The 27,800-nt window shown below is 54.7% G+C and overlaps 1 protein-coding gene across 2 annotated transcripts in view; it reads right to left on the reverse strand.

The window, feature by feature from the left end:
* NRG2 (neuregulin 2) overlaps positions 1–27,800 on the reverse strand; it is a 173,107-nt gene continuing 145,307 nt past the window's right edge. The window contains exons 4-11 of one of the 2 annotated variants that reach the window (XM_059061258.2): positions 24,160–24,280; positions 17,665–17,723; positions 11,901–11,924; positions 7,943–8,045; positions 5,610–5,733; positions 5,122–5,249; positions 4,032–4,259; positions 1–1,149 (exon numbers count right to left, since the gene is read on the reverse strand). In XM_059061258.2, coding sequence (XP_058917241.1) covers positions 381–1,149; positions 4,032–4,259; positions 5,122–5,249; positions 5,610–5,733; positions 7,943–8,045; positions 11,901–11,924; positions 17,665–17,723; positions 24,160–24,280 — 1,556 coding nt within the window. In that variant the 3' untranslated portion in view covers positions 1–380. Of the gene's footprint in view, positions 1,150–4,031; positions 4,260–5,121; positions 5,250–5,609; positions 5,734–7,942; positions 8,046–11,900; positions 11,925–17,664; positions 17,724–18,086; positions 18,164–24,159; positions 24,281–27,800 lie in introns of both variants that reach the window. The other variant, XM_059061256.2, reaches the window with a different exon arrangement.

Below are 27,800 nucleotides of genomic sequence, written 5' to 3' on the forward strand. Positions count from 1 at the left end.
TTCCCCCACCCCGCAACCCAGACTTCTCTCCAGGAGCTCCAGATTAGCGTACAGCAAAAGGCACCACAATATAGGTTTCTATTAAAGAGTCAAAAAATTGGCCCATCTCTCTTTTTTTTGTTGTTTCTTTTTTTTTCCGAAGCTGTAAATCAGGATGTCACATATAAATAGTTTCCCTATAAAAACGTCTTTGCCGTTAGCTAGTATTATAAGACAATTTTTGCTAAAATGAAAATAAAACATTTTGTTATAACTTTTTCCTTTTATAGAAAATAAAAATATTTTTATTTCTTTTTTTCCCTCCTTTCTCTCTCCAGTCGGCGGTCTCTGTTCTCCTTAAAGACAGTGGGGCGGGCGAGGCGGAGGGGGCGGCGGGGGCCCTAGAGGGGCCCCGAGTCCTGCTTGGCCCGCGGGGGCGGCCCACGGCTGTGTCTGCTGCTGGCCCGCGTGCTGTGGCTGTCCAGGGAGTAGTAAGTCCTGCTGTCGGCCGCCGGGCAGAGCGGCGGCGAGTCCGAGCGCAGCGCGTCGTGCGCCGCACGCAGGCCGAGGAAAGGCGTGCTCTCGGCCGCCAGCGCCCCGTCCGCGTCCTCCGCTTCGTCGTCCGAGGCGGAAGCCGAGCAGCCTCCCGAGCCGCTGCTCAGCGACAGCGAGTCCCGCGCCGCGCCTGCGCGCTGCGCCGCCAGCCCGTTGAGGCGCGAGCGGCGCCAGCGCCGGGGCCCAGCCGACGTCCTACGGGACGCGCCGCGGGCGCGCGGCCGCGGCGGGGGCGGGGGCGCGCACTCCTGCGTGGTCTCGTACTCGTCGTCCTCGGGGATGCGGAAAGGGCTGGCGGGCAGACTGCCCAGGCTGCCGCCTAGGGCGCAGGCCCCGCGCCGCGGCCCCGGTCCCGCCGCGGGGTAGTAGTAGCTGTCGTAGCTGCGCTGCATGTCCGCACCAGTCCCGGGCCCTGGACCGGGGCCGGGGGGCGCCGGGTGCCGCAGGAGCGGCTGCTGCTCCGCCAGGCGGTAGCTGATGGGCGCGGCCGGCGGCAGCGACACGGCGTGCGCCGAGTTGGGGGACGTGATCTCGAAAGTCGGCACCTGAGTGGCCAGCGAGTAATGGAAGTCCACGGGAGAGAGGCGCGCGGGCGTGGTGAGGGCCGACACATACCTGCGGGGAGAGGCAGAGACGTGGGCCGGTGGCCAGGGGATGGGGCGGACCTGATGCAAAGCAGTGGTCTTGCCCAGGATCCCTCTTGCAAGAACCATGCTGGTATTCCTCAGTGACCGTCAGCAATTTCCTTAATTTCTCTGAGCCTCAGTTTGCTTATCTGTGAAACGGGAGTAACCACAGTGCTCATTCCGTAGCGTTGTTGGATGATTCCTTAAACGTTATCAGTTGTCCTTGGCTGTGGGGATGCTCACAGTCACCGGTGTTCCTGAACGGTTACTTTGGGTGAGGCTAAGCCTGGGGCATTTTACATGTGTGATCTCATCTAATACAGTAATTCTATTAAGAGGCTTCTGTTAGTCCCGTACTACACGTGAGGAAACTGAGACTCAGAACATTTAATTGACTTACTAAAGGTTCACACATCCAGGAAGTGGTTGAGCTGGGATTTGAACCCAGGCTAGGCAGGAACCAGAACTCATACTGCCCAATTCCTCATTCTAGTCCCTGCATTCAGCCACCCCTGTGACTTGGACTTACCTCCCCTCCGGGACAGTTCATCCCATGGCTGATGGCTACAGTGGGGAAATATTTTCCTTTTTAAGTTGAAGCTAAAAGCTGCCTCAGGGAAGTGACTGCCCCCACCTCAGGTAGGGTCCTCAGCCCAGAGCTCACAGTTACCAAGACCCCACTGAAGTGTCTCTGCTTGGGGCTAAAGACCACCAGTTCCTTCAAAAGTTTGCCCTTGCGAATATCTCCCACTCTAAGTCCCAGGCACCCGTCCCTTTTCTTTCTCCACATTTCCCTTTCTGAGTCAACCGGCCTCTTGCCCAACCATTATCCACCTCAGGACAGGGACCACCGACCTCCCTTCCTCTCTTCCAAACTGTAAAGCTGGGCACCTCATTGCTCTCCGGAGTCCCCATTACTGTTTTTCAGAATCATCTGACTCTCCTCTCTTCCCTCTCCCACATGTGCATCCATCATGTCCTACCCATTCCCTTTCTCCTGGAATACCCTCCACCCTGCTCCACTCCATCCTGGGACTAGATGTTCACTCTGGTCATTCCCCCACCCCAGGGTATTTCCTCCTTCAGCCTATGCAGTTCCCAGAACAATCTTTTTTTGGCCACGTGGCATGGGGGATCCTAGTCCCCCGACGAACCTGCACCCCTGCAGTGGAAGCGTGGAGCCTCAACCACTGGACTGCTGGGGAATTCCCTCCCAGAGCAATCTTTTAAAGTCATATCTCTGCTTTAGGAGGTACTTCTTGCTTACCCACCCAGGGCCACTGGCCATATATCTGGCCCCAGCCTGCCTGTTCAGGCCCAGCTCCGCTCTCCTCACAGCCCACCCTAGTCTAGGTGCCTCACCAGCTATGTCCTTAGTGCCTCTGCTGGAACAGCTCAATTGTTCCCCTTGCCTGGAAGTCTTTCCCCGCCTTGCCTCTCTACTTCCCATCCATTAAGGCAGGGGTCCCCAACCCCCAGGGCGCAGACCAGTACCCGTCTGTGGCCTGTTAGGAACCAGGCCGCACAGCAGAAGGTATGTGGCCAAAGCAAATGAAGCTTCATCTGTATTTACAGCCACTCCCCATGGCTTGCATTACCACCTGAGCTCCGCCTCCTGTCAGCGTTATGGTGAGTTGTATAATTATTTCATTATATATTACAATGTAATAATAATAGAAATAAAGTGCACAATAAATGAATCATCCAGAAACCATCCCCCTGCCCCCTTCTGTGGAAAAACTGTCTTCCACAAAACCGGTCCCTGGTACCGAAAAGGTTGGGGACCGCTTGCATTAAGAGGTCCTATTGCTTTCGTTACTACTGATAACCACAGCTCCACCTAGTGAGCACCAGTGCCATGTCAGGTAAAAGGCGAAGAGCTTTGCGCAGGATCTTAGGGTGGCCTTCATAAGAACCATGCACGATAGGTGTAATGCTCCCTATTCTATAGCTGAGGAAACAGGCACAGAGGTGATCAACCTGCCCCAAGTCACACAGGTGGTGGAGCTGAGCTTGGAAAGGTTGGTCTTGGAAAACCTAGCTGCTTCCCAGAGACTGCCATCAGACTGGGTTTCTCTGCCCTGGTGGGGTGTCCTATGCTTAGCACTTTCCATAGGCAGCTGTGAGCTTCAGTGGTTTTGTGTCCATGACCGGCATGGAGTAGGCTGAATTGAAGCCTTCTCCACCCCAGCCTGGAGTTCCTAGTACCATGCCCCTTTTTCTGCTCTCCTCCCACAGATCCCACTTGCCAAGGGGAGAGCAAGATGGAGGCTGGCCCCCTGCAACTCCTGGCCTGGAGTCAGGGAAGAAGGGAAGGTTCCTGGTTCTCATTGCATTCATTGCTCAGGAACCCAATGGCATCTTGATCCATGGGGGCTTAGTTGCTGATACTTCCAGGGCCTTCAGGCATTCTTGGCTCATTCCCATCCTGCACTCATCAGTTTACTCACAGACAGACTCCCCTCCCACTCTTCAATCTGCTCAGTCTTGGTGTCTGTTTCTCCTGGGACATGGGGCCTCTAGGTGACACCAGGGTAGGGCAACTGTATGTTCTGGTTTGTCCAGGCCAGACCCTGTTTGTTCCTGATGTTCCACTGCAACTATTAATAACATCCCCTTCTACTCTGAAAAGTGTCCTAGTAGAACAATTAAATTAGATGGTCATAACGCACCAGGGTCTACTGGCTGTAGTCCCAGCCTGTCATTGACATGTTGATGACCCCGAGCAGACCATTTAACTTTTCAGGGACCTTGCTTGCCCATCTGGAAAATGGGGGTGAGGCTCTTTGGAGTGTTTCTGAGGTGACTTAAGGGTCAGCGGTGCCAGCTCTCTGGCTACGGTGGGGCACAGGTCACGGGGTAGGAACTGACCTCTCGCTGTGTGGGGAGTCACGCAGGGAGTCTATGGAGTCATGGTAAGGTGGCACAGCAGCCCTGCGCTGCTCCTCTAGGCTGTAGGCTGCCGCCCGCCGTGCCCGCGCCTCCACACATGCTGGGCTGTTGCACTTGCTGGTGCCCACTGATGACAGCATGATGCCCGATTGGGAGTCGGAGGTCAGGCTCTCAGAATGTTCCAGGCTCCACGTGTGGCTTTCATGCCTGGAGAAGCCAGGTGGGAGTGAGGTGAGGGGTCAGGAAGGGGCTGGGCAGCACAGCACGTGTGGTCCCAGGCCCACCCCTTCCCTGGTTCTTCATTCTATCTCAGGCTCCCTCGGCTCACTGCCCTTTACTCTGGGCTGATGTGTAACATCATAAATGCCAAACCCCGACTTTGGGAGGAGGAGAGCTGGAGGCCTGTGGATGGGTGAGCTGCAATGTGCAGAGACCTCTTCGTTTCCTCTCTGCAGCCAACCTCTCCTTAGCCTCCCTGTTTGGGACCCTTCCACTCCCATGGTCCTTAGCCACTTGCCTCAAGAGCCCAGCCTCAGTGGCCAATACATGGGGACCCTGCCTATTCTGTGCTGCTCCCCAGGGAAGAAAGGGGCCAACCATGTTCTTTCTTGAGCTGTATGAGCCTTTGTGCTTGTGTGGACAGGCCTCCCTACCTCTGGAGAGGAGGTTAAGGTGGACTAGGTTCATGTGGAAAACCCAGGAGAGGGCATCAAATAGCTGTGGGTATTTGAGTGAGCAGGCACTTTATGCCAGATGAAGTGGTGCTGATGAGGTCCAAACAAAACCACATGTTAGGTGGGAACACAGTGATGCTGTTGTTCCTCTGGGGCTGGTTTAGACCAGAAAAGGGAATCTGGTCTCTTGAGGATCTGGATGTACATTTGGTGGTGGGTTCTGGTTTGAAGCCCCCCACTTCCACCCTCCTGCTCACAGGGACCCTCAATACAGAGCCCAGCCTGGCTGGGAAGTTTGGTGTTTGTCCCCAGGCAGGTGTGCGGTGTGCATGTGCACGCCCTGAGGGTGTGCATACAGGAGTCTGCAAGGCTGCGTGGGCCTTGGTGGTGCCCACCTGTGGCTGGAGGTGGGCGTGGCTGTGGAGCAGTGGTGAGAAGGAGAACAGGAGTGGCTCCCAGAGAAGGTGGTCTCCGTTTCCCTCCGGATGACATGGTCTGTGGCTGGCACATTCTTGGAGATATACTGGAACAGACAGAGGGTTTTTGGGGGGGGGTGCAGTTAGTGACAGATGACCAAGTTGAATCTCCTTCCTGGTGGGCAGGGGAAGTGAGGCAGTAAGCTCCAGGTTGCAGGGGCGGTGGTGGCCCACTGGATAAGGGACTTGGTGTTAGGGCAGCAATGGCCCCTGGAAATCAATCCCCTGACCTCCCTTAAGGAAGTGGGCCAAGCGAGGCTAAGTCATTCTGGTGAGGCAAGGCTAGGCTAGCAGGCAAGGCTGAGCACAGGATGGGCCGGCCGCCTCCCTGGCCCATTCTTGCAGGGGGCATAAGAAGGCAGGCTACACAGCAAGAGGTCAGAGTGGGGCCTGGGAACACCACTCACGTCTGCCATCTGGATCTCCTCAGGGTCCAGCCGGGGGTGGCTGGGCCCATTGGCCAAGCTCCGGTTCTGGTGGGCTGGACACATGTTCTGTCGAAGGTGGTTATGCATCTGCTTCCGCTGTTTTCTGCACAGGGGAAGGTGCATTAGCCTGACACCCGCTCCCCCCCCCTCCCCTGACACACACAAAGTATAAGCTTCCCTAGCTGTTACTCCAGGGAACTAGTCTGCCTGTGCCGGGACTGCCGTGGCAGTCTCCTGCTACTGCTCTTTCCTGTGCTCAGGCTGCCTTCAGCCAGGACCCCTTCAATCAACCCCCTACATCATCACTACCAGCCGAATTCAGCAGGACCTGAGCGTAGTGGTAATGAGCTTTGGCTCTGCTGAGAGAGCAGAACTCTACTACTTTCTAGCTGTGTAACTCTGGGCAAATTACTTAAACTATCCATGTTTCTAATTCAAAAAGAGTCATGTACCAAAATGTTCATTGCAGCTCTATTTACAATAGCCAGGACATGGAGGCAACCTAAGTGTCCATCAACACATGAATGGATAAAGAAGATGGGGCACATATATACAATGGAATATTACTCAGCCATAAAAAGAAACGAAATTGAGTTATTTGTAGTGAGGTGGATGGACCTATGTGCCAGATGCTGTTTTGGAGCAGAGGAGACAGATATGGTTCCTGCCCTTATGGAGCTTGCAGGCCAGTAGGGGAGGCAGATGATAAACACATAAACAAATAAACAAACAAGATACTTTCAGCAAAGTGCTATGGAGAAAATAAAACAGGATGCTGTGGTCAGGGAGTCAAGACCTGTGGGGCTACTTCACTTCGGCACCTATTAAGTGTTCAATACATTTGATTTGTAATCAACAAGTTTAATCATGTCACTCCCCTGTTAAAGCCCCTTCATTGGGCTTCAGAATCTTGTTTCCTCTCCCCAGCCTTGTATCTCACTGCCCTTTCCCCACCCCAGCTTGCTGCATCCTTGGAGGGCTTGTTTCTGATCCTACACTGTGCCTCTCTGGCCTCTGGGCCTTTGCATCCAATTGCAGCACATTCTTTGCCTCTTCACCTGCTAACTCCTGCTCATCTCTCAGGCCCAGTCTAAATGCACCTTTCTCAGGGAAACCCTCCTTGCCCTCTAGCTGAGGTTAGGCACCCCTGAAATACATCCTGTAACACTGGACCTCTTGCTTAGAGCACTGGCCATGTGCCTGATACAGGGCCTGGTGTCCAGCAGGCACTGAACGAAAGTTTGTTGAAGAAATAAGTAAATGTAGTAGGGGTTAGAACATGGGGCTTGCTTCTCCCCCAAGTTCTTGGCCTCAATTTTCCTATGTGGGCCCAGTCTCCTCCTGTGGGCTCCCTGAACCCTAAACCCCAAGGCTGGCAGGGCCTTAGATCTCATAGATAGGGGCAGCAGGAGTCAAGACCCAGGGGTCAGTACCCCAAATGGTGGCTATGCCCAGACTGTTGCTTTCCACATAAGAACAGATATGACAAACTCTTTCTGTACCACATCACTCTACAACCTGCAATGGCTCCCTATCATCTGTAGGATAAATCCAGTTCCCCAAGCTTGACATTCAAGGCCCTGTGGTGCCATGCAGGTTCCAGCTGTTCTTTTAGATTCGTGCACCTTTTTAAAATCGACCCCAGCCCTTTGCTCCAGCTAGACTGGGCTACTCAAGCTCCATGAACACAGCTGACCCTCTCCTGAATCTGTCCTTTAGCTTGAACTCTTCTACTGGAACTGTCCAGCCCCTTTCCTTGCTCCAAGGTTCTGATGCCACCTTTCCTTTGCCCAGGGGTGGCCCAACCCCATCTTCTCTGTATTCCTGCTTGGACTGCTCCTAGGTGGGATTAGGCAGTGCCCTGTGAGGTCTCTTTTTCCCCTGAGAAGGTGTCTCCCTCTCTGTGCTTGCCCACCCCCAACACTGCCCCAGTGCCTGCCTACTTGACAGGGCAGATCCTCCCTCACAGGATCCTCTGAGGTACTAGAGGATCACACTCAATTTATAGATGAGGACTCAGAGAAGCTCATCTGTTTCCTCAGGGTCACAGGAAATGGCCGAGCTGAATTAGAACCCATATCTATCTTCTTCCACTGCCTGGGCTTATGACCGTTCTTGTGCAGTCCTCTGGGGCCTGTCTACCCCACCCTCTGCTCCTGCTTCTTGGCCCAGCCCTTTGGCCCCTCACCAGCTGCAGAAGGGGGCAGAGGGGCATAGGAATGGGGGAGGCTCGGCCAGGCATGGTGCAGTGGAGAGGAGAGCCTGTCCCCACAAAAGCAGTCCCTGGTTGCTCTGAGTGCCCGACAACTCACTTGGTCTTGCAGTAGGCGACCACGCAGACGATGCCCACGACCAGCAGAGCCACGCAAATGCCGGTGATAGTCAGGACCCTTTTCTGGTACAGCTCCTCGGCTTCTGCAGAGGTAGAGGGCGTGAGGGGGCAGGGAGGGAGGCAAACCCATACGGACAGTGCTAGGACAGTGCAGACTGTCCCCCTGCCCCGCAAACCCTGGGCTCTCTCCAGCTCAGGTGCTGCCCGGCTCCCATCCATCTCACCCCTCCCCAGCCAGTTCCCTCCCTTCTGCTTTCCTGAACTCCACCCACCTGTGGATCTCATCACAAGTGACTACACCTGAGTTCACCTTCCCAAACCCACGCTCTGCCTGGAGCATGTGAGTGGAAAATGTAGGGGGATGGCTGGAGGAGGTGGGATGGAGGTGAAGGTTCCCAAGGTCATAGGGGAGGGCAACCCACTATGGCCTGGTGGCTGCAAAGAGCCTTGATGGGCTGGGGGAAGCTGGTCTTCATGGTGGTGAACATGCAGACCCTGGGCAAAAGCCTGGCTGGCCACTTTGGCTTCCTTAAGAAGGTGGAGAAGTGGCTTGTTCTGGGCTGGAGACAGGACATGAGGCCCAGAGGCTGGACTTAGGAGGGATGCCAGGACCAGGAGCGGGGACAGAGCAGAGCAGGCCCACAGAGGCGGGAGAGGGGAGACAGGCCTTGGTTTATCCCTGCAGCTTGGTCAGGGTTGTGGCCCTGGCCCACTCCAGCTCTCCCCGTCTCTGCTTGTCAGAGACCCACGAGTGGCAGCACAGCCCCCTGGCGCCTAGGACAGCCCCTGTGCTCAAGGAGCAGCCTCCACCCTTCTGAAGGAGCTGAGCTAGGCTGGGCCTCAAAGCCCTCAAAAAGACCCAACTATCCCCTCTACCTCCCGCTTTTTGGCGGGGCAAGCCCTACCGTTCTACAACAGAGAAAGCCTGGAGGAAGCAAAGGAAAAAGGTGATAGCACCAGACATGGTCAAGGCTACAGCCTAGACACCCCACCCTTGCTCCCCCTCCCATCTGCTGGTCAGCCCCTCCCCATCGCTCCCCTCCCACCAGCACAGGGATAAGTGGGGGCGGGACCCAAAGCCTTGGTGGAGCCCTGGGCAGTGTCCCTAAGCCCCCAGGCTTGCAGGGTCTCTTGTGGCAAAGGTACGCCCAGCAGCAAACACTGGGTACAAAGCCCCAGGCACACGTACCTGGAGGACTGTGCCTGTCTGACACACATACAGACCCTTCACAACAATACACACGGCCGCCACGCACGCGATCACGCCCACTGACACAGTCATGCAGAGTCTTGAACAAACAGCCCTCCACCCCAGATCCCCACCTCCAGGCTCTGTGGTCCCCGTGCTGCCTCCGGTTCTCATCGCCAGCCACGCCTCAGGCCTCCACTCAGACCTCTGTCTCCATCACTCCTCTGAGACCGCTCTGGTCATGGTCACCAACAACCCCCTGCTGCCAAGTCTGTGGTCATTCGCTTCCCTCTCAGCAGACTCCCCCTGCCGGGCCCACTTCCCGGGATGGTCTTCCCTCCTGGGTTTCCTCCCCCTGCGCTGGCTCATCCCTCTGTCTCAGTTGCTACTTCCCCCTCTTCCATCTGGGCTACAGGGTCCAGGCCCAGAGCTCTCAGGCTTCTTGTTCTCTCCACCTGCCCTTTCTCCCTCTGTCATCTCACCCAGACTCAGACTTGAAACACCATCCGTATGCAGCTGAATTTCACGTTTCTCTCTCCTGCCCTGACCTCTTCCGGAGCTCCAGATTCCTACATCCAAGGGCCATGGCCAAGCAGAAGCACTGATTCCCCACCCTCGTTCCCTGCTTTTCCCATCTCTTCAGTGGCGACACCACCTTTCCTGTTATACTAGCCCCAGACCTTAGAGTCATTCCTGACCTTCCCACCCACTCTGATACCTGATCCATCAGCAAGTCGTCTCAGCTCTCCCTCCCAAGTAGATCCCAGATCTGACCACTTCTTCCCATTTCCACTGTTTGCAGCTTCATCCAAGATGATGCCATCTCTCACTCGACAGCTGCCCGCTTCTGACTGGTTTCTCTGCTTCTATTCCTCCACACCCTGTCCCCTCACCCAGTCTATCCTCTGCCCCAAAGCCACACTGATTTCCAACCATAAAGCAGATCATTTTACTCCTCTGCTTAAAAACCCACAATGGCATCCCCCTGCAATTTGAATACAACCCAAAGCCTTACCGTGGTCCACGAGGCCCAGGGTCACCCGGTCCCTTCCTCTAGATCCCACCTGTAGGCTTCTTCCCCATGTCTGCTGTGCTCCAGAGGCACTGGCAGTCTTTCCATCCATCGAACAAGGCAGGTCCATCCACATCATCCTTAACTCGCTGTGCCCCATGCCTCAAACACTCTCCCCCGATTGTTTGCAGAGCTGGCTACTTCTCGTCAGGTTTTAGCTCAAATGTCACCTCATTGGACAAGCCTTCCCTGGCCACTTAGCTAGAGTAGCTTCTCACCCCGGCTAGGCACCATCCCATTCCATTTTATTTTCTGTGTAGCACTTACCCTCACCTGATATCTTTCCTGTTTGTTTGTTGTCTGTCTCACCCTGTGAATCTGAGCGCCAGGAGGGCAGGGACTCAGCATGCTAGATCGCCAGGGTCTGGCCAACTCTGGGGTTCAGTAGAGTTTTGTTGAGTTTGTGTGTGAATGAATATACAGACCACCTTTACAGACAGTCACATACTTACATACGCTCACACTTGCCTCCGCGCCCATTGCTCATGCTCAACCCTTAACAACAAAGATGTTCCACTGCACCCCTCCGTGCACTCACACCCTGCACTGAGAGACCCAACAAGATGTAAACATGTCAGCCCTCCATAACAACATAGACACGCACACCTACAGACCCCCCCCTGCACCCCCTGCCATGATCACACAGACACCACAGACTCAGCCCCTCTCCTCCCCCACCGTCACAGCAGAGAGACAGACATACTCTTACACATAGACTTTCAGCTCCATCTTCTGAGAACAGCTGATGGTGGCTAGGTGGCTGGGGAACTAGGGCCTCCCCAAATCTGCCATGAGAACAGTCTTTTCATAACTGCAGGCTCTGCACACATCTGGGATCTGACCCCACCAAAGGCTCAACCCCTCTGAGCCCCTGCATCTCTCCTGCTATATGTGTGGACCAGGGTGGAGCCTCCCGGCACAAAGCCAGAGAGCTGGGAAGACTGACCCCTCAAAGTCCCTTCCTGCCCAAGGCATTATCCAGGGGCCAGAGGACAGTCAGGAGTGGGACGTGAGGTTCTGAGCTGGGAGGCAGGAGGGCAGGCACCAGAAGCCAGCCCACCGTGGACCCTTGCTGGTGTTGCCCACAAACACATGTGCCACCATGGGGACAGATCGTGAAGGGAGTAACAGCCTCAAGCAGATGGCAAAGCCTGGCAGACAAACACGGGGCAGGCGGCAGAGACAAATGGGTGTTATCAGCTGCCAGCTTGGTGAAGAATGAAAAGCAATGGAAATGGAAATGGGAAAAGGAAGGAGGTTTAAGGTCAAATTGAAAGGGATGCCTCTCTGCACAGTTCTCCAAACCAGGATTCTGTGGCTTTCAGACACCTGCTCTCCGAGGGCTCGTCTGGCCAACCCACTGGGTTGCACACAGCTCAGGGGTCCCGCTCCCCTCAGAGTACCCTGGCGACTGGCCCCAGGCAAGGGGGCACTACTGTACACGGGGGCACAGTCTGAACGCCAGGGTACTCTGCTGTCCATGAGCTTTTCTTGTCTCCCACAAATCAATGTGGTTTATTACAGGACATCCTGATGAGGACAGGGGGATTTTTGAAATCATCCCTTTTCCATTTGGGGGGAAAGGAAACCAAACATCCAGCACACATGGTGTCAGAGGCTGTGGCTGTGGAGAGGAGCTGTGTGGATGGTGCTGACCGATACATAGAGGCTCCATACCCTTTAGTTCAAATCCAAGGTGCTCTGGCAGTGCAGAAGAAAGGAGGGTCAGAGAGGGGAAGGGATGGAGGGAGAGATACAGATAGAGAGAGATGGGGGAGGGGGCGGGAGAGAGAGAGAGAAACGTTGGTCAGGACTCTTCAGACACCAGCAGCCAGCCTGTGAGGTGAAAGCAGGTTAGTGGTGTCCCCTCCCAGCCTCCTGAGCCCCTTCCCTGGCACCCAGTCCCCAGGAGCCCTTGATTGGGGTAGAGAGAGGAAATGTTAGGATCAGCAGGCAGGGCAGGTTCTTTAGAGATGAGCTGTGGGGTTAGTACCTGGTAGGGAGGCAGAGGCGCAAGAGTCAGTTGGCAGATGTCCCCAGAGAGGAAAGATGAGTGGGGGCAGGGGGCGGAAGAGTCCCCATCCTCGCCCTCCCAGCTCCAGTGCCAGGCCTTCGACCCTTTCGAGCCCGTCCTGGAGACAGCTTGCTCAGCCTGAGCTCGTTCATGGGGCCCTTCTTTCTGTTCAGAACTAGGGCTTGGGGTACCCAGACCGGCCCCTTGTCCCTGTCCTGCCCCCATGGGCCTCACTGGCCTGCCCATCTCCTAGGAGCCAGGCATGGAGGCTCAGAGTTTGTGTGGAGCAGGACTGGGGAGGGGAAGAGGCCCCAGGCAGCAGGCCACTTCTCCACTTAACACCCCCAACACCCTAGAAACCTGCAGGGGCTAGGCCTCTGGTCCCAGCCTGATCACACGACTTAGGAAAGCAAACTGCAACTTGGAGAAAGAGACGAGTGGGTTCACCTGTAGAACACCTGTGCCCCTTAAATGGTAGCCAATTGCACTCTTTGAAGCTGGATCATGTTGTAAATCTGCAAATTCACGGATCTTCGAGGTAGACACCAGGGCCATCGAAGGGTTGGATAAAAGGGCCCTGCCCAAGGGTCAGCTCTGTCACTGACCCGCTGTGTGACCCCATAGTATCCCGCCTATCTGGCTCTCAGTCTTTCATCAGTTAAATGGGGATCAGGCCTGGCCACGGGATCTCTGAGGTCTGCAACTCAGCTGTCCCTCAGAATCATCCAGACCAATGGAACCAGGCTCTGGGGTGGGAGCTCAGAAATCTCTCCAGTGCTTTTGAAAAGCTCACCTACCATTCTAAGGTAACAGCCAGCACCTGATTGCAGGCCTCGAGTCTCAGTTTTGTCCCTAGTTTGCTGTGTGCATGTGGGCAAGTCATACATAGTCTCTGTTTCCTCATCTGTCAAAAGTGCCTGTACACAGTGAGAGCAGAAACTAGCACATTTTAAATCAACTAGACTCTAATAAAAATTAAAAAAAAAAAAGACAGGCGAGGCAGTGTGCAAGGGTTTGCTCCACTGCCTCCGCATGTGCACAGCAAATTCCACTAGACCCAGGCAGGAGGTGGAATTGTGTTCTGATGTTCTCATCTCCTGCAGAGGGAGTGGAGCACGGGGACATGAGCAGGAAGTCCTATGCACTGTCTAGCTCTGGATCTCTCCCCTGCTTCCTGATAGGGATTCCAGAGGGTTATGCAGTTGGAAAAGGGCAAGAGAGTAGGATGGCTCTGACTGAAAGAGGCTTGAGGAAGATCCTGGGGTTCTGACCCCCAGTTCCATGCAGAGACCACACCCTTGAAGCACGATTTCCAGCTCTTCTAAACACGAGCCCTTCTGTGCACTCCTGTTAAATCTGAAGTTGCGGGTGATCTTGAATGTGGTTTCTTTGCAGTCTTACGCTTACTGCTTGGAGGTAGGAGTCACCATAAGCACAGCAAGTCTACTCCTCTCCCAGGGCCTCCCAGGGCTGGCCAGGTGTGCTAAGCAGGCAGTACAAACTTGACAAACTGAAAGGGTCCTGGGGGCAACTCTCACTGAGCAGTTAATCCTGTAGCCCCAGGGACCCTCCAGGCAGCTTGAAAGAGTTCACAATGTTTGGATATTCAGCCAGGTTCCCCACAGAGAACAGCCCAGCTTGACCACAGCACCCCAGACACTAAGAGAACTGTGATTCACAGAGCTGGTCTGGGCTCCACTTTTAGTGGTGTTTGTATTAGATGAGGCAGCTAGGGCCCAGTAGTGCTAGGACACTTTCCCAAGGTCACATAGCTAATTAGGAGGTGGAAGGGAGACTGGAGGCCAGGTCTCTGGTCTCTTGGGGCTAAGCCATGGCTATTCCTGCCCATTGAGTCCCTGGGCAGACCTGACTGGCTAGTCCTCAGGACAATGACCATCTGGAGAAGTCAGCAGGGCTCCCAAAGCCATTTAAGAGTTTTCTCCTGCATCACTCCTCTGGGAACCAAGTAATAGCAGCAGCAGCTTTTGGGACTCCTGACTGGCCTCCCCTTTGAGTCAAAGGCCAGTACTCTTTTGTGTGGACAGTGGTGGCTGACAGGACTGGTGATGTCACTGAGAAGTCACTAAAAGGCAGCCCTGCTTCCCTCTCCCCGGGGATGGATGCTGAGGGGCCTGCAGCCATATCAGCCTCAGCAAAAAACAAAAACAAAAACATCCCCAAAACCCCAAATCAAAAAAACTGTCTCCCGCTCATCATATTCACTGACTGCCACTCAGCCAGGATGGAGTGATACCACCGAGTCACAGATGGGTCCTACTGAACAGAAATTTGCATACTGACCAGTAACCATGGCAGCCTGATGCTGGACTCCCAGCAGGGCCAGGCTTATCAGACAACAGGCAAAGTCTTCATCCTGGACATGTCCTACAACACCTGGTCATAGGCACCTGGACAAGGAGGCCTTGACGTCGACCCCGGCGCATGTGCTTGTGTGCTTGTGTGTGTGTAAGCAGGTGTCAGCACATGTGTGTTTGTGTGCAAGTGCAGGCATGTGTTTGTATGTGTGCGGGTGCGCGTGCTCTTGTATATGGTGGGTATCCAGGTGTACAAGTTTTGACTCTTGGGAAGTGGAGGGGCTGTCAAGGGAAGGAGAAGCTTTAAAGGGCTACTGCGGCTGCAGGCTCTGTTTCCGTGGCCTCTGCAAAAGGTAACCTGGTCTAGAGGCTGTCTGGGCAGAGGGCGAAGGTCAGACACTTTGCTCAGGATGTGCTGGGAGTCAGCCTCCAGGGGACTGATGCTGCCCCTCTGGCCTCCACTCCCATGCCAGCAGTAGCTGGAAGAGGAGCTCAACTGTGTTCAAACAACAGCAGGCCCTTGACTAAGCCCTTGGTGTGCATCACTTCACTTCATCCTCACAGCAACCCTAAAGGCATAAATGTCACTATCCCCATTTTACAGACGAGAAAAAAAAATCAGAGAGGTTAAATGAGGCCCCAGAACAGTAAGCTCAGCTGCTGGCAATTTTATTCAGGTCCATCTGAATCGAAGCCTGAACACTTAAGTTAGCATTTTTCACTCCTTTTTCAATAATTATCTGATAGAGCAGTGCATGAAGTGCTCTGGGCAAAGTGCTTGAAGAGTATAAATCCTTTACCAAAAGGTACCAGCAAGGATCCCAGTAACACTAGGCAGAAAGGCTGCATTTCCAGGCTCTTTTCTGGGCTCCTGGGGCCCTGCTGACCCTCCCAGAAGAGCTGAGCTGCAAGCTGAAGCAGCCCAGCTGGCAGAAAAGCTTGGACAGTGGCCGAGTTTTGGAGGCTCTGCTGCTCAGATTCAGGATGGGCTGGGACTCCCTGTCCAGAACAGCCCCATAAGCTAGGGGGGCTCTGGGCCTAAGGGTGAAAAGGAATAGGCCCTCCATTGCCTCTCTCCCCAGGTCCTCAGCCCCGCCTGGTTGCTCTGTCCTCCTGACCTACGGTCCTCCAATGGGGCTGGATCTGACTCTGCAATTCTTCCTGGAGCCTGGGCTCTGGAGAGTTCTGTTGGGCTACGTGCCCACAGGCTCTGTTCTTATCCCCATGGCCTTCCTCCCTGGCCTCCAATGGGAGGGGCCTGAGGACAGCGCTGCCCCCAACACTCTATTAAGAGAGTTGACCACCTGGGATGACCAGCCCCGACCTCCCTGGCGCCTCTCCTCTTCAAATCTTGGCTTCCAGGTTCCTGTGCAGGGAATGTCTAGGCTTTTGTGCTGTGGTCTGAGAAAGATCGGAAGGCTCCTTTCTCTACCCTGAGCCCCAAACCCCTTTTCTCTAAGGGCTGCCTAAATGGCCCCTGGGTCCCTCCCTCGGCCTCTTCATGCCCAGGCACCATCAGTCTAGTTCTAATTCCTCATGGGACCCATGTGTCCTCCCTGGAGAGGAGGAGGTGGGTGGTGGGTCGAGCAGGCACCTAGCATGCTTTGGAGGATGGGGGACATGGTTCCGTCTTGCAGGCCAGTGGACCGCTGGGCCCCAAATGGAGTCCATGGCCAGCCTGTGGCTTTCTGCTCTGCTCCACCTCCACCTGATGGCACTTGAAGGCACTGCTCCCAGCCCCCAATAAAACACACCACAGTTAGGGCCTCATCCTTCAGCTCCAGGGGTCACACTTTTCTCGGCAGACTGTGCAAACCAGAAAGCTCCAACTTCAGAGGTGGAAGAAGGGAAGGGAATGAAGTCCTGGATGGGGACTGAGACCAGAGAGGGCCTGGAGAGAGTCACCAGTTACCCCTTGATTCCTTCTTCCCTCTATGCCTTAGTATTTGCGGCAAACCTCACCCCTACTCCAACATCTAGCTGCACAGATGTCTCTGGTCTTCAAGGAAACCACTACCCTGGGACCTGTTTTCCCTCAATCCCCCTTCCCCACTCTCCCCCATCATCCCAAAATCAAACCAAAACAAACTCTGGCCAGATGGAAAGGCAGGCTTTCTGAGAACTTGTTTCTCTCAAACACACGAGCACACATGTGCACACACTCATTGCCCAGCCCCACCAACAGCATGACATCCTCAGACAGGCTCTTAGAGGCAGGTGAGGGCTCTGCAAATGCTTCTACTCATCCTGGCCAGGCTGCCTGACCCCAGTGGTGAAGAGGCCTGAGCGTGGCTCTGAGCAGCTGCAGAGAGAATTCAGTGTTACTGTGACCAGGCAGTACAGCAACATGAGGCAGGGGGTGTATCAGTCTCCTCTGCATGAAACTGAGCAAGACCCTTCAGGTGCTTCCCCAGGAAAGACCCCCCAGTGACCCCTGCCTCTTGTTTGTAGAAAAGCTTTAGCCTCCTAGGCCTTTCTCCTCAAGTTCCAAAGAGCAAATTTAATCAGACAAGTGAGAAAATGCAGAAACAAAGGAAAACAAACAAGACAAAATAATGAGTTTAGCCATAAAACAAAGTCAAGGACCTTTGGTATAACCTTGAGTTGTTTTGCAGATACTAAAACCCCACCAGGTGTTAGAAGTTAACTACATGATGACTACCCCCAGTCCTAGGCTGATTGGAACCAGAAGGTTGATGATTGAGATTCCTGAAACATCACCCTGTTACCTCACCATCAACCAATCAGAGGACTGAGCATGAGCTGATCACGCACCTCGTGACCCCACCCTACCACAGTCTTTAAAAACCCTTCCCATGAGCCCCTTGTATTCTTTGCTTGCTACCTTACAACTAGCGCTGTTCTTTCTTTCACCTCCACCCGGTTTAGTAGGTTAGCTTTGCTGCGTGTGTGGCGTAGGGGACCCAAGTTTGGTTCAGTAACACACAGGCTTCTGATGAGGCCTGAGAGGAGCCTAGGACAGCACCCCGCGTTTCCCGGCCCACCGCAATCTCTCTAAGCAAGGCCCCATCCTTCCCACGGGGTGGGGGGTAGGGTGGGGGAAGAACTGTCAGTTACCAGGGAAGGAAAGAAATAGAAGAAAGAGACATACTGGAGAAGTTGACCATTGCGAACTGCTGACACCTGTCCCCGGTGTATCCCACAGGACACCTACCAAAAGAAAGAAAACCAGAAAGAGAGAGCCAGGATAGCAAGACATAGGCATTGCAACACCCCGGCACGGGCTCCTGCCAATGCCAGCTGGGTTCCTTGCCACTGTTACCATTTGTACCGGCCTTGCCACTCTGCCCCTTACCTGCAGCCCTGAACTTTAAACCCAAGGATTAGGCCAAAAATGAAAAAGCAAAACAAAAGAACTAACAAACCAAAATACAAAAAAGAAACAAAACAGCCAAAGATCAAAACAACCAACACCCCTGGCCCTATGTCCTACAAGGGGGTGAGGAGTGGGGGGGGACTGCACCCAGAAGCTTTCTAAGGAGCAGGGACTCGTGTTTGTATCTTCAAACATACTTTGCTTAGGATCTGGCATGTACAATCGCAAAGGCAGTTTCTCCAAACATCTCTGTCCGAAGAATCCGTTTGGACATCTGGAGAAGGAAAAGGGGAAAAATCACAGAACAAACTGGCATCATCCGCGAGGCTTAGGTTAGAAATCAAAGTGCACAGTGATGAATGAGAAAACCAAGTCGAGCGCTGGGGCACACTCGTTGCTGAAGGGGCTGGAGTCGGGGCTGGGTGGAGGGCTCGGAAATCTCTTTCAAAATCTCTCTAATAGATGTGGCTCCAGGTGGTGGGGAAGCGGGGGAGGGGTAGGGAAGAAGATGATTTGGGGAAGCAGGGTGGGGAAATTGGGAACTTACTGCCTAAAGGTCCTAATGGTCATTGAGACTTCCCTTCTGACCTGCCTAGGGCCCCGTGAAGCCAGAATTGTAGATCCTTGGTGCCAGGCAGTCAGTAGGCTGGGGGGCTGGGAGTCTTCTGGAATACCAAGTTCTGGGGAGCCATTCCTTCCAAGCCCTACCAAAGGGTTCTCTCCAAGGCCCTGGGCAGGTTTTCTCATCCATGAAACAGACCCCAGAAAGCTCAAAGGAGAACTTGGGAATGCTGTTCCCAGGCTGTGTGCCTACAACAAAAAGGGGCCTTGGAGATGTCTCATCTGTTCTCTCAAAGAGGGTTTCTGTGGCCAGATAAGTTTAGGAAATCCATTCCCAGGCTTCCTTGTAGAGTTGCAGTGTGTGCTAGCACATGAAAGGCTAGAAAAGTTTTGTAGGAGGAAAGAGCTGAACTTTCCAGTATGTTCCAAATTTATTTGACCTTGGAAGTTGTTTTTTGAGGAATCCTTGTAAACATACGGTTTGGGGAAGGCTGCCCTACCTAAAGCAATATACCCGGGAAAAGCTTATGGGGAACAGGTGGGGGTGGAGAGAAGCCTGAATTACCAGCATCCCAAAGCTGGCGGGCTGAGGGCAGGTGTGGGGCATCTGGCCTCAGGTGGCAAGAATCGCGGTGGAGGGGTGGGGGCGGGGGCGGGGCTGCAGCCTGTTCCGCATCAGGGGGCCAACTGGCTGCCTGGGATACCTGCCTTTTCCCCACGACCTGCTCCTCCATCACTGCCTGGCTCTAGCGGGAGTTCATTCTCCCACGTTGCCTCCTGCAGAGAACCACCCACTCCCATCTCCCTGACCTTGTCCTTAACCCCCAAGGTCCACTTTCTTCTGTTCCCTGGCTGCCACTCTCCCCTGAGTCCCTGTCTTGTAGATTTCTGGGAGACATGCCCAGCCCTTGTACTCTCTTCTGAACCCCAGCAAGGCCAGATACTTAAGGGAAGCTTACAGATAGGGCCAGACTGACCCTCCCGCACCACCCCCTACTCAAAGATGGGTCTATGCTCTTCTGCCTCTTCTAAATTAGGAAATTAGGTAAGCCCATCACCAGCGTCCCCTCAATAACAGGTCAGTGACGTTAATCAGTAAACTTCCCCAAGAGGTGAATGTACTCTACCTCTTAGCATTCTAGTGTATACTAACCATCATAGCCCCTTGAACTTATAGGGGGTGATGGCGATTGGCTGTGATAGACCCCCACAAAAACCCTGTGGCCTCCAATCTAGCCTGGAGGATTGGGAGTGGTTGATGAGCAAATAGCTGGAGTCTCTCTGGGCCTTACTGTATCTCCCCTCAGGGAGGCAGGAGGCTGGTCCTTGTAGCCGGGGCAGTGTGTGTGCAGGTGTGCCTGGCTAATGAATAGTAGTGGTGGGGCGGGGGGGGGGGGGCGGGGAGTGTGTCTGGAGAAGGGGGAGAGCCTGCACGTGAAACTGACGCACGCTCATCCTGTTGAGCAGGGTGGCTCGGAGGAGGAGGCTACAACTTTGTAGCCTTAGTAGCCCTCTTCTGACCCCTCGCCCTCGTCCCCAGTCATCCCAGCCCAGGAAAATGGAGGCAGTGGCTAAGGCTTTCCGACCAGCTCCACTCAGGCTCAGCCCTTCTTCCTCAGCTCTCGGAAACTGATTCCACTTGGGATGGGACTAGAGGCGCAGGAGTGACTTTTCAAGCAGCAGCATCGTTGGGGGTGGACGATAAAGACCCAGGACGTTGCCAAAATGATTCTTGCAATCAGGAATAAGAAAGAGATAGGCTTGACTGTGTCTAGTGTCTGAGGTTAGCCCAGCTCCTGAAGACAGGAAAAACCTGTGTGTGTGTAAGAGAAAATGGGGGAGTGCAGGGGCAGGAGGGGAGAGAGGGGAATTTATTCCCACTGCTGAGAGTCAGGATGCTTTCCTGTGGCTCTTAGAGACGGAGGGTAATTGAGCACATCCCTGAGTTCCCGGCCCTGCACCCAGCCTGGACTACCCCCGACTCTGTCCTCGTATTATTCGTGGCCACAGAGTTGCACAGCTCCAGGTGGTGCTGTGGACACCGTGTACAACACGAACAAGCCCCCTGGAGTTGTGCGATATAGTCCTAACCTTCCTGCCCTGGGAAAGTGCCCACTAGCTGAACAAAGGAGAAGGTTGTGGGGGGGGATGGCCACTGCACGGGGTTGGGAGGACTAACACCTGTGCTGTTCCTCAGGCACTGGCTCCTTTCACGGGGCTTTTGGACACTCCTGTTCTCTCCTTAGCCCTGCTTGTTGAGGATGAGCCACGTCCAGGAGGCTGGGGCTTCCCTAGAGAAGGCTCTGGGGGTGGGCCCACAGCCTCTCTACCCTGTTGCCAGGACCTGGTAACAGGGTACAGGCTACATTAGCCTATCCACCAGGAGCGGGGCCTGAACTTGGCGTGGGTGGCTGGCTGGTAGTGAGTTCCCACTCAAACAGGGATTGAGCCCCTGAGTTTCAGGGACACAGGGGACAGGTTAGGAGGAGCGGCAGGTAACAGGCTTCCCAGCCCTTCCCCCCGAGCTGTTATCCTTGACTACGGGAAGGTCTGTGCTCAGGGCTGGAGAAGAGCAGGGGTGAGAGAGGGGCAGAGAGGAGAGCCCACGGGCTGCATCTGGGGTGACAGAGAGGCTGGGACTCTGCCTCCCCGTTTTCCCACCCTACCTCCCGGGCCTCAGTTTCTCCTTTTGGTAGCCTGGGGATAATGCCATGTGTGCTGCCCTCACCCAGGGGAGAGGGGAGGATGAAGGATGAGGGTGTGCCCCGGGCACTGGAGGGAGTGAAGGGTCTCTGGCCTCATGAGGGGTGTGGGTGGAGAGGATGAGCAGGCAGATGGGCATGGGATGGGGGAAATCACCTGGACATGGGAGCAGAGGGGATGGGGGTGGTGAGCTGATGGGAAAGGGAGGCATGCCACTGGTATGTGCACAGGGCTGGAAAGAGAGTCTTGTTCTGTCATCATCCCCTGAACCAGTCCCCAGGAGTCACGCACCAACCGTGCTCTATAAAAACACGGAGAGAAGAGGAGAAAGCAGCAAGAGGAAGTGCAGAGGCCCCTGTCTGGCCCAGACAGGAGACGGTCACCTTGATTTGGACCCCCGTTTTCAAATCCCCCTAAACTTTCCTTTTTTAAAACAAAATTCAGTATCAGTGACACTGTTTCTTTTGGCTCGGAATTCTAGAAAAACAGGAGGGATGGAGTGTGCCTGCTTTCCAACACTCCCCGCAGGGCTCTGAACCAATACACAACAACAAGTGTCAGAAAACCAGGAAGGAAAACTGATTTTTGTAGAAACTGGAATGAAACTGACCAGTCTAGTTTCATTATCCAAGCTAAGCGGAAATGCAAAAAAATCAAAATAAAAAGTAAACAAACAGCACAAATGGTACGACGTGAGTTCCGTTTCCTAAGTTCTTTCCTTTTTATTCCATGCATTCCATTCAGGGTGTCATCAGGAACCCCAAGAGGCTTACCCCCCTTCCCTCCCAGCTCACCCACCCCAAGAATGGCCTCTGGGTTCTGCCCTGCCCCCCTCCCCCCTGCCCTTCTCCAGCACAGCTCTGAGGACCTGCCCTCCTGATTGCAATCCCCGCCAGGGATGCCCCTCTCCCCTGAGGGCTCAGGGCATCAGGGAAGTTGGTTCCAGGAGCCCTGGCTGGGGCTGACCCAGGACAGGCTGAGATGGGGAGGTGGTGGTTCTGGGTACCAAGCTCAGGTTCTAAGCAGTGAACCCCAGTTGCCCTGGTGGGGAGGGGAGACAGGACAGCATCTTCACAGTGGCTCAGGCTCCTGCCCTCTGCTCCTCTCAGACTTAGCTGGGCGGGACCCAGAAGGTCCTAGGGGTACAGCCTTGCTGGCAGGGCCCCCTGGGAATCCTGTAGCTCCCTACTCTTTCCCACACTAAACTCTGGCACTGGAGTCCTGGGTCCCATGGCCCTCCTCAGCCCCGACACCTGTCCCGGGTGGCTCAAACCTTTTCTGTCTGAAGCCAGTGACAATGCTGGATCCCTTCAAGGTTCTGGGATCCAAGGGGCAGCTAGGGAAGAAGAGAGGCCTGGTGTGTATGTGATTGTTGCAGGGGACAAGAAGAAGGGGTCCAGGGCTGGGCCATCTCTGTGAGGTATTCCAGAACGCTTATGCATTTCTATAGATCTATTCCAAAGTGCTCAGAGCATTTTCAAGGCTAGAATGTTTTCCCCAGGGTCTGTGGCACTAATGTGGCAGCTTCCTAGAGGCAGAAAGAGAGAGGAAGGATGAGGGGCTGAGTCTGGACTAAGAACTTCCCTGGGGGACCTGCTGTTGCTTTTGGGACTGTCCCTTGAGATTCAGGATGGGGGAGGCCGGAAGGTGGATGGCAGCAGGTGAAAGGTGGAGCCGAGGTGGATGCTGGCAAAGGATGCCAGCTGGAGCAAGAGGCACAGGTGTGCCTGGCAGTCCAGGCTCAGCTCACCCAGCACTGAGGGGAGGGCGTGAAGGAGGTATGGCCCCTCGTTATCACGCTGTGAGGTGGAGGGGTCTTTGGCCAAGGCTGTAGTCAGGAGGGAGATGCAGCTCTGCAGCCGGAGGCCAAAGGCAGGAAAGCCGAGGAGCGCTGAATCTGACCTTATCTGTGGGGAGGGCAAACGCCCCTCTCCATGAATCTTCATCAGTACTCTGCTGGCCCTTGCCCAGATGCCATGGCAATGGGGCAGCTTTGGCACATCGCCAGCGCCCTAGGCTTGGGTTGTTTTGAAACCCAAAGTTGTGAACTAGGCCACCCTCCCTTTACTCAGGATCCGGCCAGAAGCTGTGCTGCCCTCACCAAGCTCCCCTACCTGTTTCTTGCTCACCCACCAGAGAATCTGTCAAGGGGGCAGTGGGGGCCCGGCTCCCAGAATATGTGGCTGGGCCTGAACAAGCCCTCCCTGATCACTGTGCTCCCACCTACCCTGTTTGCTAAGGGTGGGGAGCAGGGGGTCCTCAGCTCCTGGGAGTTCCTTCGGGGCAGCTCTTGGGGGGAGGCAGAGTCCCAACATGAACTTTTCCTCAACTCTGACCTCCCCCACTCAGCCACACCCAGAGTGATGTCCTTGCTGGTGGCCCTTCACTCCCCAGAGAGGGGCTAGGGACTGAAGTGGCACAGGCAGCAGCCAGGGCATATCTGGGCACTGGGGTCCTGCTGGGTAGGGAGAAGAGGCAGGTCCTGAGGCAAGCACTGGGGGTAGAGCCCTCTTCTTCCCTCAAGGTTATAAGAGCAGAGCTCAGCTAGCAAGGGCTCTGGGACGTGTGCCCTACCTGACCCTGCCAGGCTCCTCACTGCTGGGGAAGATGCACCCTGGGCAATGTTCATCAGAACAAAGTTTGGAAAGTTGCTGAGAGATGGGGAGGGGAAGAGAGAGAGAGAGAGAGAGAGAGAGAGAATCCAGTGCCCCGGGCATAGACTGGTCTCGTCATCTCCCTAGAAAGTGTTGGTGAAAGGGTGGACATTGGAAGATGGGGTGGTTAGGGGCCTGGGAAACTGGGACTGCAGAAGCCCTGAGCCCTTTAGAGCTTAAATCTCCCTGTATTCCAGGAAAGGGCTAGGAAGTGGGGCAAACCTCCCTGTCTACACCTCTTGGAGACCCCTTATTAATATCTCAAAGCTCACTTTTCCTAGAGCCCTCCACTTCTGCCCCAGCCTCTCTCCCCCTGCTCTTGCCCCCATGCTTGCCCCCACTGATGACTTACTTGCAGGAGAGCTGGTTGATGCCCTCGATGTAGTAGCAGACGCCTCCGTTGACACAATAGGACTTGGCTGTCTCGTTGCACTTGCGGGCGTGCCCCGACCAGGATGATAGGGTAGTGCTCACTGGAGGTACGAGAGACACGTGCCGGTGACCCACTGAGACCACCTCTGGGCCCCAGGAATCACCTCCTTCATGGCCCATCTCAAAGCTGGACGATCAGAGACTGTAGGAATGGCCGGGGTGGGGGGAAGTTCTGGTGGTCCCTCCCAGGTCACCAACAAGGCCAAGGGGAGGCCACCATGAGCTTGGACCATCTGCCCAGCACCACCTTGCACCCTTGCTCCAGGCAAACCTTCAAAGGCTGGGAAGATTTTCTTTTTTTGGAGGGGATGAGAGGCTAGCAGAAACTGCTTCATCTTCTGGCATAAGGGCCCACCTCTGCTGCTTGCCTGCCTACCCGCCTGCCTTTCGGGGGCTCCACTGCAGGCGGATGAGGCACCATGTCTTACGTGGGGTTCAGGGAGGAGACATTTATATCTGTCTGCACTGCTGGGGCTCTCATGGACCAGGGCGTGATTACAGGGAGCTGGGCTTTGAGGGGAATGGCACCTTTTTTGGACACTGTAATTTTCTGCGATCTAGGGACATGTGGGGAGAACCCTAGCTTCCGTCTCTCCCCTCTTTGTCCCAGAGTTGGGCCAAGCCACCCAGAAATGCTACAGAGGCCGCTATGTGCGTCTCCGTAAGCATCCTGGGCCGCCTTTATGTCCTCCCTCATCAGGCAGCCTCCACCTCCCCCACCCGGTCAGCTGTTGCCTCTGGAGGGAGCCTCCAGGCCTTGGACAGCCCAGGCCATAAATCCGGGGCTTCACGTTGCTGGGGAGAGGGCTGGGGGACAGCTGGGATGTGGAGACTAGGTGACAGCAAGACTGGGCTTCAAGGCTGCTAACCCAGACTGCACACCTGATGGATCAGATTCATTTGATAAGTGAAAATCACAAAAGCACTGCTTCCCAATGGGATGGCATCCAGAAGCCTGGTTTCAAGTGAAAATTCTTGCTCCAAATTTCACTCTTTATCTGTTAGCTAACCTCTTGGGCTGTGTATCCATATTGGGCAGCTAGAAACCGGTTCCTGCTCCCCCCTTCAGCTTCTGTGGCTCTGAGGGCCTCTCATGCCCACCCAGCAGTGGCCTCCTGACTGAGATGGCCCATCCTACCTTGGCTGGTCCTGTCTCCTCAGGGGTACTGAGTCTCCACCATCCCCCGAAGTAAGTGGGGGGATGAGAGGAGGAGGAGGAGGGCAGGCACTTGGCGCCCTGAGTGTTTAGACGTGTGGGGAGACAGATGGAGCACGGGACTGGGAGTGTATACACAGCTCTGCCTCTGTATATGTCTGAGGAGCTCGCTGATAAAACCCAGCGGGTAGGGCCAGCTCCCACCTTCCCTCCACATCATGCCTGCTGCTGGTCTGGCATCCTCGAGCCCCACCCCTGCTGACGTCTTCCACCTCTGCTCAACCCCACACAAGGCTGGGACCCACATGCTTCTGGGTCAGTGAGACCTAGGGAGCTAAGAAAGGGACAGAGAAGACAAACAGCTGAGGTGACCACGCCTGTGAGTTATAAAATCTCATTGCCGGGAGGACCCTAGAGGTTGTCCTGCCCTTCGGTTACATTGCCAAGGAGGAGTGAGGAAAGAGAGCAGGGAAGGGCCTTCCAGAGTCCAGTGTGTGTTGTAACAAGGCCTCAGGGCTCCTGACGTCTGGCTGAGCATTCTCACCAGGCACCTGGTCCCTCATGGAAGAACACGTCAGCACCAAGGCTTGACGGGAGGACGAATGCAAATACGACGTGGACCATGGGCCTGGGTCCTCTCATGGGCCTTGGCCAAGCCAGAGAAATCTCAGGCCAGCTTGATGCCCTCTGCAGCCAAGGGTGGAGGAACCTGCCCAGAGCTGGGCTGCATGAGCGGCTGGCAGGAGCGAGGATGGTGGCAGGACCACAGCCGCATGCTTGGGCCTGTCTACACGCACGTCTGTGCTCACTGAGGCCTTGGGAGGCAGAGGACGACTCCTGAGGGAAGACAGGGCCCCACCTGGGATCCATGGCCTAGGGCTGCCAGAGCCATGTCATCACGGGGACTAGGCTGGGGCCCCAGAAAGGTAAAAAGGGAGGGCAATGGGGGAGCTGGTTGTAGAAGGTGTGGAGGGAAGTGACCATAGGCCTTTCCACCTCAAAAAGAAGTACCTTGAGGCCACCCCTGTGACGGCAGGGCCCTCCCAGCTCACGGCAGCCAACTCTGCTGGTGGTGAAGGCTCACGCCAGAAGATTTCCACACTGAAGAGGTGCATTCGTGCTATTCCGGCACACAAGGGCTCCTAAGGCAATGTGTCACGCTCCCTTGTCAGCCTATTCGTATTTCTTCACTGTGTTCTCCCGTGTTTGGGGATGTGAAGATGACAAATGACCTCCAGGTGGGAGAATTTGGCCGCTCCCTGGATATCACCGTGGGGATGGCGCCGGGCCACCCCAAACTCAGCTCTCACTCCTCTGCCCCAGCCACTTGTTCCTCTAGCCTTGCTCATCTCAATGACTGGACAGCACAAACCGAAGGCCTAGCGGGCATCTTTGATTTTTGGTCCTTCTCTGTCTCCCTAGCCGTCCATCACCGAGGGCTGCCTTCCTACCTCCTCCTGAGGCTCTGTCCATGTCTCAATACTGCCTCCGTGGTCTCTTTCTTGGATGGCCACAGTCGCCTCCTCACTGGTCTTTCTTCCCTCACTCTTGCCTTCATCTCTACCTTTTTTGCTTCACAGCTGCTACCAAAGTGGTCTTTAAAATATGTAAATTGATCAATCGCTTCCATTATCAAAACCCTCCAATGGCTTCCATTCATACTCATCATAAAGTCCCCCTCCCCCTTCCCAAGTCTAATCTGGGCCTAACCACCTCTCCTGCTTCATGTCCTGTCCCTGTCTTGCAGTATATTCAGACTCCACTGGCTTAGTCCAGCTCCTCTAAGAGGCCACGTGCCTTCTTATCCAGGACTTTCAAAATATCAGTGTCTCAGAGAGGCTGCTCAGGCTCCTCCTTTACTCCTTCCCTTAGCTTTGTAACTTCTCCTTGTAGTGCTTATTCTAACAATTAAAGGACTAGTTGTGCAATTACTAGCTGTCCAAAGCTTAGCTCCTCCACTAGAATGTAAGCTCCATTTGGACAGAGGCCATGTCTGTCTGCTTCACTGGTGAACGAACCCCAATGTCGAGCACCAGCACTTGACGTGTAATAGGTGCTTAACGAATATTTACAAATATTTCTAATGAGCAAATGGACATCTGATTCTTGAGAGAAAGGTACCTTCTTCTACCATCCCAGGGTCTAGTCTGGTCTCCTTGGCTGATGATGATATCTTTTTGGTAGGTTAAAGCATTGTCTCTTACTAAATGCAAATACTCCTAGAAGGTCGTTAGGGAAATGAAAATCAAAACCACTGTGAGAGAGCACTTCACACCCCCTCAGGTGGCTGTATTTAAAAAAAAGATGGATAAATAACAAGCGGTGGTGAAGATGTGGAGAAACGGGAACCCCCCATACTTTGCTGGCGAGAATGTAAAATGGTGCAGCCATTTTGAAACACAGCT

The sequence above is a fragment of the Kogia breviceps genome, chromosome 4 (genome assembly GCF_026419965.1).
Source record: "Kogia breviceps isolate mKogBre1 chromosome 4, mKogBre1 haplotype 1, whole genome shotgun sequence".
Classification (NCBI taxonomy): domain Eukaryota; kingdom Metazoa; phylum Chordata; class Mammalia; order Artiodactyla; family Physeteridae; genus Kogia; species Kogia breviceps.